Source organism: Equus przewalskii, chromosome 22 (genome assembly GCF_037783145.1).
Source record: "Equus przewalskii isolate Varuska chromosome 22, EquPr2, whole genome shotgun sequence".
Lineage (NCBI taxonomy): Eukaryota > Metazoa > Chordata > Mammalia > Perissodactyla > Equidae > Equus > Equus przewalskii.
In genome coordinates this window covers 18,589,142-18,603,170 of record NC_091852.1, presented here as the reverse complement: position 1 = coordinate 18,603,170, position 14,029 = coordinate 18,589,142, and the positions used below count along the sequence as shown (strand labels likewise).

Here is a 14,029-nt window from a genome sequence, read left to right as displayed (position 1 = left end):
AGCAACCTTACCCTCTTTCTATTCCTTGCCTCAAGGGGTTTGATTTATCCACTATTTTCTGAGTACCTACTATGTGCCAGGCACAGTTTGAGATACTGAGGCCAGAGCAGGGAAGAAGGCAGATGTGGTCTTTGCTCTCGGGAAGCTGGCATTCTAACAGATTTTTATAGTTTTCTAGAACTGAGCTGTCAAATATGATAGCCACTAGCAACATGTAGCTATCCAAATGAAAATTTACATTAATTAAAATTAAATCACATTTAACATTCACTTTCTCATTTACACCGGCCACATTTCAAGGGCTTACTAGCCACATGTGACTAGAAGTTATGGTATCGGACAGCACAGATCTAGAGCAGTTCCATCATCACAGAAGATTCTATTGGATAGGGCCATTCCAGAGGAATTTGCCAGACCTACTACCATTCTGAAATCCCTGTAGCAATACCATGAGATGATTTATTATCATGATTCCTTCATATACAATCCTGTCTTTGACATACGGAGATTATGTCTAGCGCGCCTAGAGCCAATACGTTTATTTTTATTCTGGGCATCCTGTTTTTATTTAAAAGATGGTTAAATCAGTGCAATGGGATAGCATGTTAGACTACTGACTCATTTTCCCCTCCTGTTTTTCAAGCAGGTATTGGCTCTGTATCAGGAAAGGAGGGGCTGCAGAACCCAGAAACAGCCTTTGAGTCTCTGGCTGCTTTTGTGGTCCAAAGACACAAGGTCTCAGGACCTGGAGAATTTGTAAAAGGGGCAACAGAAAGCAGGATTTGAGGAGTAGATAAAAATGTCTTGGCAGAAGCCAGACTGGAGGAGAGAGGAGAGAAACGTGTGTCTGTGCATCCGTGTGAGGGTGTTTGAGAGTGAACGCCAACTTCCATGTGGTGCTCGTTTGTGTACTCAGGCTGTGTGTTTTTCCTGGCAGTTCTGTTGGGGGCAGCAGGGTCCCAGAGGGAGGAAGTACCTCGGATTTGGGACTGTGGTGAGACCTCATAAATCGACTAGACCTGAAGTGTTACACTGACTGAGATGATGGACATTTTAGCAGCCAACTCTCTGGACAGATAATACAAAACCCACAATCTGCTCCCACCCCCAACCTTAATCCACCTCAGAGAAGGTAAAGAGGGTGAGCCTGAGGTCATGATTTTCCCTCAGCTTAAGGGGATGGGTGTTCAAAATAGAAATAAGTGAAATTATAAGAAAAAACTAAGTGGATTTTCTGGCAGCATCTGCATTTGTGGTCTGGGAGCCATACCCACTCCTCAAGTAGTGTGGTTTCCTTATAACTAACTCAACAACAACAGACATAATCTTCTCCTTTGGTCTGTTTTATTTGAATTGATAGAATAATACTTTTCCTGGAAGAAATGAATACCCACAGCGGTGTCATCCTATGTATTTGGATAAAACGTCAAATAGTTAGGAAATTGATTCTATCCTGGAGCATTGGTTTCACATGTTCCTCAACCGAAGGAAGGGGGAAGAAGGCCAATGCAACAGCGTGACTGGATGGTTTAGATCAGGGGTTAGCAAACTACAGCTCATGGGCCAGATCTGGCCTGCCTCCTGTATTAGTAAATAAAGTTGTATTAGAACACGGCCACACCCATTAGTTTACTTATTGTCACATTGAGGAGTTACAAAAGAAACTATATGGCTCCCAATATCACCTGATCCTCAGAAAAAGTTTGCTGACCCCTGAGGGGCTTATAAAACTCCTTAAAATCAAAGACAGTATCTACACATCTTCCTGTTCCCTCCAGGGGCCTGCCTGGTGCAGAGCAGGAATTTGAGAAACACGGTGGAATAAAAGATTCGAAGGCTAGGACAAACTTTCCTGCTTCAAGGATGACTTCTTTCATTGATGCCTGGGAACATAAAGCCTTGAGTTATAGCCGTTGACGTCAGGTGTTAAAGAGGTACAGGTGCAAATAAGTCTCCATCATCTGTAATGAGTTGGCCTTGTTAATACAGGTGACTAGATCAGCCATCTGCTTTATATAATCTGGGTGCCTCATGGCCTCCTGCCCTGCACTGTAAGGAAGGTTCCTGAGCCTCTGATCACACGATTTTAAGTTGGATCTGAGGAGACATGGCGCCTCAGTGCCCGTCTCAGGTTGGGTTCTTCCAGAAGTGACCCTACACAAAGGAATCAAGTGAAAGTGAAAATGCTCCAAAGAGAAACTGGTTAGAAAGTGGAAGAGCGAAAAACTGAAAAAGGTGCAATTTTGGAAGTTTAAGCTTTCTCCCTGATCCCACGGGGATCTCTGGGGTATAAGTTGCACCTCACTTTCCAGAAGTGACTTTGCGGTCTGACTGTAGAAGTGTTTTCCACTTAAACAAGAGCCGAGGGACAGACTTTTTCTACTCTCCCTACCTTTCCTTTCCCAGAAGGCAGCACCAGGGTATGGATATCCTGGAGGTATAGACACTCTCAGGTGCTTTAGGCTCTTTGGGTTGTTAAGGTCAAGGGCAATTATCTGAAGAAGTTTACAGTTAAGAGCCCTTGGCATCAAAGCACACAGAAACTGGAGGATGGGTGCAAAACTTTGGTAAAGGGGGATGGGAGGGAATCTGAGTAGAGGACTAACGGGATCTGTTCCATGCTAGACTGGGTGTCTTCTCCACCAACATTTAAATGTGATTTGGATTATATGCCATTTTGAATTACCCATGTCATTTCTATGGTATGGGTCCTCCATTATATAGCAGAATCTTCTTCCTCTTTTTCCTTATCCTTTTCCTTCAAAAGAAAATTATTTTGGGGGATGAAACAAAACAAGCCACTTTTTGGTCAGATTCTCCCTTTTTATGATTAGAACTATAAAATTTTCAAAATTCTCTTTGAGACTATCTCATTCCTCCTGTAACATCTCTTGGGGGAAATAAATCCCATAAATTCTCTACTTGCCCTGTAGAATGGTATTTCTCTTATTTGACCTAAGTCAACCACTGTCATACTTCAAGGGATTCTTGGCTCAAGTATCCCAGGATTTGGGGATCCATGTCACGTTCACTTTACCCACAGAGAGATTCACTTTGAGAGTTCACAGGCTTTGGACATGGTCACTTTGATCTTTCATAGTGAAGAGCTCTAATCTTCCTGATTTGTCCTCCAATTGCAGCTTTTCATACATTCCCTTGATTAGTTTGGCTGCTCTTCTCCAGCTCAATGTATCATGGCTTCCTTGAGGGACAGTGGCCAGTATTATACTTCATGTCCCAGGCACAGATACACCAGAGCTTCAGATTCGGTAAAGATAGCCCCTTCTGTTTTGTTTTTCATGCTATTCTAGATGACGTTTAACATCATTTGGGGTTGAGTTACACACCACGCAGGTGTCTCTAGTATTCAATCTGCGGTGATTACTTTTCCTTGCCTGTAGTTGATTGCATCTAGCTAGAGTATGGAGTATTATTGTTTTTTAATGACTAATTTCATCTTAAACATGCTCATAATAAACATTATCTGCTACTTTTCTGCTGGCACACATGTGAAATCTTTCTGAAGTCCCTCACTGTTGCCACAGACTTTAGTTTCTTCTCTAAATCTTGCAGAATCCCATTTTTAGGTCACTTTTGCCCATGCTAAAGAGGACACAAGTTCCAACATAGTTTTACAGGAAGCTCTTTTGATTTGCCTCTATTTGGAGGGGTACACACTTTCCATATCTTTTCCTCCCAGTGATAAGTTAGCTCCCCATGGGTGACAAGTAGTCCCAACAACTAGATGGGAAGTCAGCTTTTCTCTCCTAAGGACAACTTTTTGGGAAGTGGCGTGGAGCTTTTTTGAGAAGGTTTCGAGAATTTTAAATACATCCCATCTGCTGATGCTTTATTTGCCACAGGGTTATGTAGGACTTCCGGGAGTATTCATGGGGGAGTAGAAAAAGCATGGGCTTTGGAGTCATGCAAGCCTAGGGTGTACCAAAAGCACTCTGTTAAAGGCAGAGTTACAACAGAGGCGGAAAATGGCCAGGATGGGCCAAGCACTAAATTTAATTATAGGCAAGGTATTAGCAAGTCTAGAAAAGGTTAAAGAAAAATGGAATATTCCAAGGTGATAATAAGCACTCATTCTTGTGAAAGGCGATGAATGATGCTTCTCTAGTATCACGGGCCACTGCTAATTTTAAAAAGAGAGCCTCCTCCAAGATGGAGAATTTTCCAGCCATTTGGGGAGGTTCCTTTTTAGAATCTGGTTGTTCTGCACCACTATATAAAGTCTCCGATTCCATCCTTTTAGGGCACCAAACAATTTGTCCCTAATAAGTCCTTGGAAACTTGAGCAAAGTCTGCTCTAGACTGTGTGTTAGACCGAGATATTATTAGCCTCATCTGGCCTCTTATACTACCAGGGCTCCAGTCTTCAGCTGCCTCAAAACTCTGGAAAAGTTATTCCCACCATACTTCTCTTACCATCATCCTCTGTTCGCGCAATGCAAGCTCCTCTGGTCAACTTTCTTTCTCTACGATATTGTCCTCATGTGACACTGGGCTTTCTGCCCACTGAATTTTCCCAACATTTCTTCCTTTCCTCCCTTCCCCAGAGCCTTCTGGAACACTTTACCATTGAACACAAACTCTTAAGCTTTTTCCTACTTTTATAAGCTCACTTTCCCATTTTCTTGCCTTAACTAAAACCCATTTTTTCAGGAAGACACCGCCTCCCTATAACCTTCTCAAATGGAGATTGCTCATTCTTTTACATCCACCATTGTAGATCCCATAAGTAATGTCAGCCTTCTCACTGATACTCGTTGTCTCTTCTAAACCACTGTTCTTCACTCTTTTGCAAAAAGCCCTTTCTCCTTTGCATTTCAGGTCATCCTGATCAAAGTCTTCTTGTCTACTTTCTCTCCTGTCATTATTATGGACACTTCAATATCTGTATTGACAAACACAGAAGAACCTAGCTTCAAGATGCTTGACCTCATTTCTGGCAGATCCTAGAGCCCACTCTTGTAGCCACTCCTGGACCCTATCACTACTCTAAATTGTTCCACCTCTTAATTCCAAATGCTAATTCATTGACCACAACATCTTATCATCACCACTCTCAGAATCCTTAGTTCTCAGTGCGCTTGGTGCTCAGGCTAACGCTAGTCCTGTGACCATTCTTTTTTCCTCCTAGGTACTTCCCAGCATTATACTTTTATTTTATTCTCCCTTCATCTTAGACATTATAATGCATAACTTTAAAAATCCTTGCAAGCATCTTCAAAAACCCTAGTCCCCTTTTTTTCTCCCATACTGGCACAGCAAAGTTCCAATCTTGGATTAATCCAACTATTCATTTTTCCTGATCTGGGCTGCTGAGTCTTGAGTGAATAAACAGACAACCTAACTATGCAAATAGGTGGCCCTAAGCAATTCTTTGACATGTACTGAGTTGGTGACTTTCCTGTGTGGTGATTACAAAACAATTCTCTTCTCAAAGCCCCACTTCATTGAATGACCCCCCAGCCCCATACATATACAACACTTCTTTCTCTTTCCCTAGTTAATGCTTTGCTTTGTGCTCATTTACTCTTAAATCACTGTAATTGGTTTTTGCACTCACCACTGAAATGAAAATTCTCTGGCCAAAGTCACCAGTGACTTCCTAAAGGTCTAATTGAACGGACTTTTCTAAATATTCACCTAATTCCTTGCATTTGATTCTGTTGACTCCTCCATTCTCAGTGTTCTACTCTGGCCTTCTTTTCTCTCTTTACTTTTGCTCCATGGCAAGCTCACCCACTACCATGGCTCTAACTGGTAGTTATATTCTTGATCACCAAATCTATATCCCCAGTCCAGCTCTTTATACTTAGCTCCAGAGTTCTATATACAAAATAGCCTTCTCCATGGTTTTCCTGGAACTCCCATGGGAACCTCAAATTCAATCCAACCCCAACTGAACAATCCTCTTCTCCCCATCATTCCTCCTCCCAGGTTCGCTCTCTCTCATAGTAAATGACATCACCTTTTAGACTAAGCCAGAAATTTTGGAGTGACCGTCAACTTCTCCATCTTAAATCCTCATCCACTTCCCCGACTACCACCTTCTGCACCATGTGACTTCTGCCCAGGTCCTCCCGTTTTTACCTTCCTAAAATCTCATATTGCCTATCTTCTCCATCCCAACTGTTATTCTATTAGCTAAAGTCCTCTTACCTCCCATCTCAACCCCATTTATGGACTCTTTACATTTTTGCTTGATAGCTCTGACTAAAACATATATCAGATCATGGTACTACCTTGAGCATGGAGGACAAGTCCTCCAAGATCTATACTTCTGTTCTCTTCAGCCTCATCTGTCCTGCTTCTTGCCTCCTGACTCTCACCCTACAGTCAGCCATATTAAACTACCTGTCGTGCCTGGAACTTGCCATGCTAAATCTCAGTTTGGAATGCCATTTTCTCCTTCACACCCCCCTGCTCCCATCTGCCTAGCAAATAGCTGCTCATATTTCAGAGCTCAGCTCAACCCTCTCATGCTCTTCAAGGCTTCGTCTATTGCGCCCCTACTCTCACCCCAAGAAGAACTAACCACTTTCTTTTTTGGGCTCCATCTCCACATACATATTGTTGACATCAGTTTGCCTCTCCTGGACTGTAAACTCCTTGAAGGCAATGTCTCTGTCATGTGCATCACTGCACCTCAGTGTCCAGCTCATAGTAGGAACAAAATAAATATCCAAAGAATGAATAATGAATGAATTAAAAATGGAGCCCAACCCGTGAGCCAAGGTTAAATGAATATTATGGTAGTGGAACAAATGTTGATCACAATAGTGCACTGAATCATCACGAAGGCCTGCCTGCTGGTAGCTTGCTATTTGTAAATCTGCTAAGCCTCAGTTCACTTTAGTAAACAAGTTGGGAGAGTCTTCTCTAGAATGCAAGGGACAGAAAATGGGTGTGGTGCCTCATATTGGCTTACTTCCTTAGCAATTTGCAAAAACAAAACTCAGCAAAACAATTCCCCCTTTTCCAAAAGTTGGCATTGGCTCAAGTTTTTCTTTTCCAAAATACTTTGTTTGGTCAGGCAACACTCCCCATGCTATAGCTGTTAGGGCTTAGCATGCTCTGAAGCCATTAGGGAAGTCAGTCCTGCACACCAAACAGACTCAGAGCCCTGAGTTTCCAGAACTGGAGTCCAACGACTGAAATCCACAACGACAGCCGTCTTCTGGGTTCATGCTGTTCTAAGCTTCACCAGAACAGGCATGTTTTAGAGACTGGCCTTGAGCTATCCTAATTTCCACACCTGAAGTGAGGCACGAGTAATTGGAGGCAGAAAAGTAATGCAGGAGAGTGTTTTAGTTTTACATGCACATACGTGCTCCTTGTTTCCTGACAAAAACACCACTTTAAATCCAGCCAACATCACAGAGAGACCAAGGTACAAAAGAGCAAGGATTTTTTGATAGCAAAACTTTTGTACTAAATAAATAAATAAAATAGAACAACAACAACAACCACAAAACAGACAACAAACCCTCTTACTCCATATTATCTATTCATTTCAGATGGAAAAGCCCTAGGCAGCAAGAGAAAGAAAATTTGACCCATGCATTAAGTAGATTGGATAGTTAATTTAGGGCGAGTGGAAACAGCCAAATAATATTAAGCTGTCATGGTGGAAAGTAAGTTTTGGACATTCTGCTTTCACATTACTACCCAAACTTGTAAAAAAGAGAGGCAGAAAGAAGGACTAAATTTAGACTTTAATTTAATGCATTCAAGAGCATGATTCATTTCCCCCCTGCCCTGGTCCAGCCTGGGGAATCTGCGTGTATGTCAGGCAACACCAGGATGCCCTGGAAATAAAGGGAAGTCTCGTTCATTCAGAGGCTTGAGGAAGCCAGAGACACCCTGTTTTCTCTGCCAACAAAGGTGTTTTCCAGGTACCTCACACACCAAAACGTAGAACCTGATTTCTCGGCTGGCGAGAGTCCATCTAATTTTAGCTTTGCCCTGGCCTTGGCATGAATATGCTGGAAAGATATTCTGCTGCTCCTCTTCTCTAAGTGGCTTTTTTCCTCTCAGGCTCCAGTGGGATCCCAACCAGCTCTCAGAAGCCATGCAACATGGGTCACCTTAATGAGACTCCCAAAAGGCTGTCATCATTTGGGAGCAATGCATTTAGCAACCCAGAGTCCAAGTCACCTCATGGTAGTCTGCGGGTTGGGTCTTAAAGAGCTAGTATTATATATAACATAAATACCTGAGAGGATTTTGGACTATGTGAAAAAACCAAAAGCAAAACAAAACACCCAACAGCAAGAGCAAGTTCCATCCCCATCAGTCAACCAGGGTTTTAGGCAAAGTGAGCAGGTAGAGCAGATCTTCACTGGCCCTTCCCCAGCGTCATTATCTGCTGCTTCTAATCACGTTCTTGCATTCACTTCTGCTCCCGACACCAAAGCAAATATTTTAGCCTCTACAGATATTGATATGAAGGCCAGACTATCATTCGTGTTAATCCAATATGGTTTAGAGGTGAAAAGCGCCTAAGCTATTTTATGATTTTACGGTGACTTCATTCTTTTTCTTTTGCTGTTAGTCTTTAAGCACATTTGGAAAGTAACCTCATAAGTCTTTTCTAGCTCTTTTTGGCCTTATTGATAGTCTCTGGGACAAAGTCTGTCTCTTAGGACAAACTATGAGAAAAAACATGGAACGTATATCAAAAATCTGTAGTTCGGTAGCATTGCCTCCCAGAAGTGAGGGCATTAAAGCGGTCTTCCTTTCTAAGGTATAAGACAGATGTTGATAACCCACCTCTAGGGCCCCATATATCCATATACACTCATCCCAATTAAGAAAGATTATTGCCCCAAACATGAAATGGGTTCAGCAACTTTGCAGTTAAAAACAAAAAGAGTTAGATATACAGCACGTGCATTACGTTACAAATGAGTTGCTCTGAGAAGGGCTGTGCGGATAAGCAGCGCTTGGAGAGGTCCACACAGGGCACATCCACACAATGAGACTTGTAGACCCTGGGCAGGGCTGTGGGTCCAGGTGGATATGAGATCCGATCAGCCTGAATACATGCTTCACAAACCAACCTGGACACAGCACAGAAAAGAGGCAAGACACCGCAGGGCAGCATAAACTATTTGTACCTTTCTCAAATAGCTTGGTATGTGGGTCTCCTGGGCAGTTCTGAATGACCAGGTGGGGCGGTCACCCAATGCCCTTCGGGCCCACCCAGTGCCATAACATGAAAAACAAATCATTTAGACAACAGGGATGTTCAATGACCTTGGCCAAATGTTATGACAGATTTGGGGGCAGCTTTCTATACCCATTTGAGAAAGGACGAATACTTTTTAGCACTCTGGACAGAAAACTGGCTGATTTAGCTTAGAACAGTGGCTACCATTGCAGTCAATTTCAGAATGTCAAAAAGGAAGGTACGTGGTTGGGCAAAGGGTGTCATGAAGGTTGCATCCATCCAAGACTGGGTCAGTTACACATCGGGATTTGGGGGAGAAACTGATTCTCACACGCGCAGAGCACCACAGATCTAATAAACAATGTGGGAAATCTATTTTGATTCTTCACTCACACAAAACACCTCTCTTCCATCTCTGGGGGGGGTGGTTTCAAGTTCTAAACTACAATCAGCCCTTCTTTTAAAATAACAATAATAGATCCTCGTATTCAGCCAGATGGTGGTGTTTGTTGCACTAGGCTGGGTTCATAGTACAACATCAATAAATGGCCACTTGTAGAGGGACAGACAGAATCCCATTCATAAAACACACCTACACCTCCCTCCTTCTCCCATCCCAAAATGTTGCATTGTCAAAACACCCATGGGGGCTTAATCTCTTTTGGAGAAGAAAGGAAAACTAGAAAAGGCAAAATAGTCTAAGTGGAAAAGCAATTTCTTGGGGGAATATAGTACATTTACTCTCTGAGGAGGATAATCACAGGTGGGCTTTTTAAGTGTTGTTTTGCCTTTAGGCACCATTTAAAAGGAGGATTCCAAAAGAGTTTTCCCCAGTCCCTGGAAAGCTGTCTTGTTGAAGGCTGCACATTGTCAACCGAAAATATTGCAACTGGGAGATGGAGTTAAAATTCTTTCTCAGTGAGTTGGCTAAGTCTGACGAAATGAATATTTGTTCCAATTAGGTGTTCCAAAAAGCCTTCTTGCCTCAGATAACTCATTTTGAGAAGGAAAGGGTATTTGTTCAAAATCCATCACGGAAGGGAAAATGATGTACTGGTGTGTTCCATTGCCAGTGTACACACGCTCTTCATAGGCCTGGAGGACTCACACTCTTTGGTGCTTTGTCCTCATTTTCTTGGTCTCAGTCCTACCTGGGACCGGCAGGGGTCGTAGATGGGATGCTGACTAGTCTCTGCTCCTGCTCTTAGTAAGCTGTACTACCTGGTTGTGTAACCCTAATCCATGTCCACAGTCCGGGGCTCAGATGGCTGGCCTGTCAGCAAAAAATGTTTGAAAAATGTTAATTCAACAATGTTAGAGGGATGTTATTTCTAGAGCTAAATTCCTCAGGGAAAAGAAGAAATGGTTTTCCTGGGATTCAGCTCCTCGACTCTGAAAGATATTTCTTTCCTGACGCTTTCTTCCCAAATAATTTCCTAATGCCTGGTGTGCCCTGCCATTTGAACCAAACAAAATGCTGGAACAGACGCCTACTATACAACCATCTTCAAACTCTATACAAGGGGAGTGTTTATTACAGAGAATAAGCATCTATTAGGGCATGAAATGGTGGGGGCCTGCTGGCGCTCGCTCCCCACACTGAATCGCTTCATGATATGGATACCATTTTTTTTTCCTGGCATTTACAGCAAGCAACTCAGTTAATAACCTAAGGCATTTTCCATCCTTCCAGGCAATGAATACTAGCCTCTTTTGAGTCTCAATAGCACATAATTTAAGACAGTGGGAAAAGGAGCTAGAGAATAGTTTCCAGTGCAAGGAAAACACCACGCAGATGTTTGCCCTCACTCTTGAATTCTGATGGTGAAACTGAGAATCGTTTATTTGTTCTGAAGTCAAACCCAAGGAATTTATTTTTTAAAGCTGGGGGCTGGGGTAGTGGTGGGGAGTAGCGACATAATATATTCCTAATATTGAAATATTCAACACATGGCCCTAGGATTTTGAATCCCCAAAGAATTTAGACCCTTTACAATGGTTCATTTCTTGATCGAATTTGGCACACCAGATATTGATTTATGTCACAGAAAGGACATACCTGAAGAAACACCTGAGGACTATTTTGCTAAAATTGTATATTCACCTTTTGTAATTGCTTTTTTCCTCCAAGATAGCAAGCTAAGAATCGGTCCTCTATCTTGAGCCATTTATTGAGAACAAACAAATGCACTTAGAAAAGACAAGACCCAATTGAAGTTAAATACCTGACTTTGGTGTATGAGAATCATAAACTTGCTTACGGTCTATCTGGTCCGCAAACACTTCCCCATAAATCATCCAATAGGGCATGTAGAAGATGTTCTTGGCCAATTTCCATGATGGCTCCTCATTGGGAAAGAGAATGGCTTGCCTGGCGACCCCAAAACTCATCAGCACCACCAGCATAATGATGACAAAGTACATCATATCTATCATCTGGAAGGGTGGGGAAGCAGAGGGAGAAACAAGAGGAAACCAGTATGATTGAGTGTTCCTAGGACACGGACATTGACGGACACCTTTGAAGGAGGTTCACTTTTGAGACTGCTGATAGTTTAGATAGAGAGCTGTGTCCAGGTAAGAGGACATTTGGTCTACTGAGGCCAATGTCCAGAGAATCTTATCAGTAACTCAAAAATCATTTTAAAAACCCCCAAAAAACAAAAAAACACAAGCACAGTAGAACTCCTTCATTTTCCATTGCTGCCTGTGGGACCCAGTCAAGACTAGCATAGGAGTCAAATAACACAGAGGCTTGCATTTCCATATGAATGCAGTACTAACTTTTTCTCTGCTCACTGGGGAGGCAAATGCCCTCCTTGGGTCTCTCTTTTTTGAGCAAAATTAGAATTGGGATAGTTGAACTATTTCAAGAACTACTGAAATGCTGTAAATTCCCTAAGTTCTGAAAGGCTAATGAAGAGTTGGAAAGCTCAAGAAAACAAGCATTTGTAAACAAAGCTAGGACAACCTAAAGATCTATCATATACCATCTTATTCTTGTGGCCCCACCTCATTGAATGGTATTCGACCACAAACCAGTCTCTCAGAGAACCACTCTTTCTGACTGACTTTTCCTATCAGGGTACGTATCCTATCACAAAGGGTGTTTTCATGGGGCCTTAGAATCAGGCTGCCTAATGGCCCATTCCTGTGCCTGCTGTTGAAATGTTGGATTTTCATCTCGACATGTTTATAAAATTCTCTTAACTCCACTCAAGTACAATGTTGACTCTTGTTCTACTTTACTTCTATTTTTTATTCTTTTGCTTGTTTTCATGATACACGTTATCTAGGATCTGTTTCACCTATGCCAAATTACTTTCCTTTTATTACCGAAAATAGATGAGGATGTAATAATTATTATTTTGTCTGGCCAGAACCCATTGCTTCTTTCCTTTAGAAACAGTTCCCACCCATTTTGGCTGCGAAGGTAAGTGACTTTTCCAGGCTAGGTTAATTGTGGTAGCTTACCCTCTGCCAACAGTGATAGGAGGTAGGCCTGTGACACAAGACAGGCCAACCGGAATCCTTTCTTTGGACTTTTTTCAACTGAAGCTTGGAGAGAGAAGCTCCCTTTCTCTCTCTGTAATAATGTGAATTCAGTGTCTGTGGCTGAGTCGCCCACTAGTGAAACTGATCAGAGAGAATGAAGCAGCTATTCCAGAGAGAGAGAGAGCATGTCGTGATGTGATTGAGGGCCTGGTTGCAGTAGCTCTTAAGCCCAGTTCCATCACCTCCTGCTATAAGTCAGTATCTCCCTCCTGGGCTTAAATTTGTTGGAGATTGGTTTCTATCCTTTGCATCAAACAACCTAATACAGAAGACTACCTTCTCTTGGATTTCAAATTTCCTGAAGGGATGCTTATCCAGAGAGAAAGACTAATGATAATGTTATCAATGATAATGAAGACTTTAAATTAGTTTTAAAATTTTATTTTGAAGAATACTGGAATTAAAACATTATAGGCTTTCTGTATGCCTTAGGACACTGGGGGCTCAATATATTTTGGGTCAATGAATTGACTTTCAAGTCAACTTCAAAATCCATCTCTCAAGTACTGTCTGAATTTGAAACTAAGAATCTCTCAAAATTTGACATTCACTGATATTTGTTCACTGTTCTTAAAAATGTATGCTAGTTAATTAGTTATTCCTTTCACAATTTAGTGGCCTCAGAACTCTCTCAAAAGTGAGCAAGCCAACTGTGTTGAAATAGTTTTATAGGAAACATGGGTCTGTTTTTCATCCTCTCTCTCTTTTTCATTTTGTAAAATTCTTTGGTCATTTATTTACAAAAAGTTATATCAATGAAAAAACATGGGTCCTTCACGTTGTGTTTATTTAGATTGATTTGGAGGTGGGTGGGGAGCGGAAGGTGTGTACTCATGAGATTTGGAGGCTAGTTTGACCCAAGAAAACTGGGCCAGTAAATACAGCAAACTGTTCTAGTTTAACTTCTCAGGACTGCTTTCATTCAGACTGATTGTGGTATCAATCCAAAGGGTCAGAACAAAGAAGAAACAATGTTCCCAAACACCCGACTTCATGTACTTCAAAGAAGTCTTAGCTTCCAAATACCAAAGTCTGATAGAGTGGAGTGCAGAAATAGAACACTATTAGTGAGAACTGTGGCGGCTACTTTGGTTTTTAAAGCTAAATTGTCCAGTTGGTTCAATGTTAAGAGCCCCTATTCTGTCTTGTTCTTGTAAGCATCCTCTGATTGTGTTCTGTAGTGGAGGATATATGTTGCAGTGGCTTTAAACAGTGTTCTCAGGTGTCAGACTACCTGAGTTTTGATCTTGGCTCTGCTAGTAAAAATAGCTAGCTGGTCTTGTGCAA

At 41.9% G+C, this 14,029-nt stretch overlaps 1 protein-coding gene and 1 long non-coding RNA gene across 19 annotated transcripts in view; one reads left to right on the top strand and one right to left on the bottom strand.

Moving 5' to 3' along the window:
* The window catches only part of TRPM3 (transient receptor potential cation channel subfamily M member 3), a 502,828-nt gene that overhangs the window by 41,634 nt on the left and 447,165 nt on the right, over window positions 1-14,029 (bottom strand). For 9 of the 18 annotated variants that reach the window (XM_070590426.1, XM_070590437.1, XM_070590428.1 and 6 more), the window contains one exon: window positions 11,413-11,623. In XM_070590426.1, the coding sequence (XP_070446527.1) occupies window positions 11,413-11,623 (211 nt within the window). The remainder of the gene's footprint in view (window positions 1-11,412; window positions 11,624-14,029) is intronic. The other 9 variants (XM_070590427.1, XM_070590438.1, XM_070590429.1 and 6 more) reach the window with 1 other exon arrangement.
* Window positions 1-14,029, top strand: part of LOC139078683 (uncharacterized) — a 76,754-nt gene that overhangs the window by 36,333 nt on the left and 26,392 nt on the right. The gene's annotated exons all lie outside the window — the stretch shown is intronic.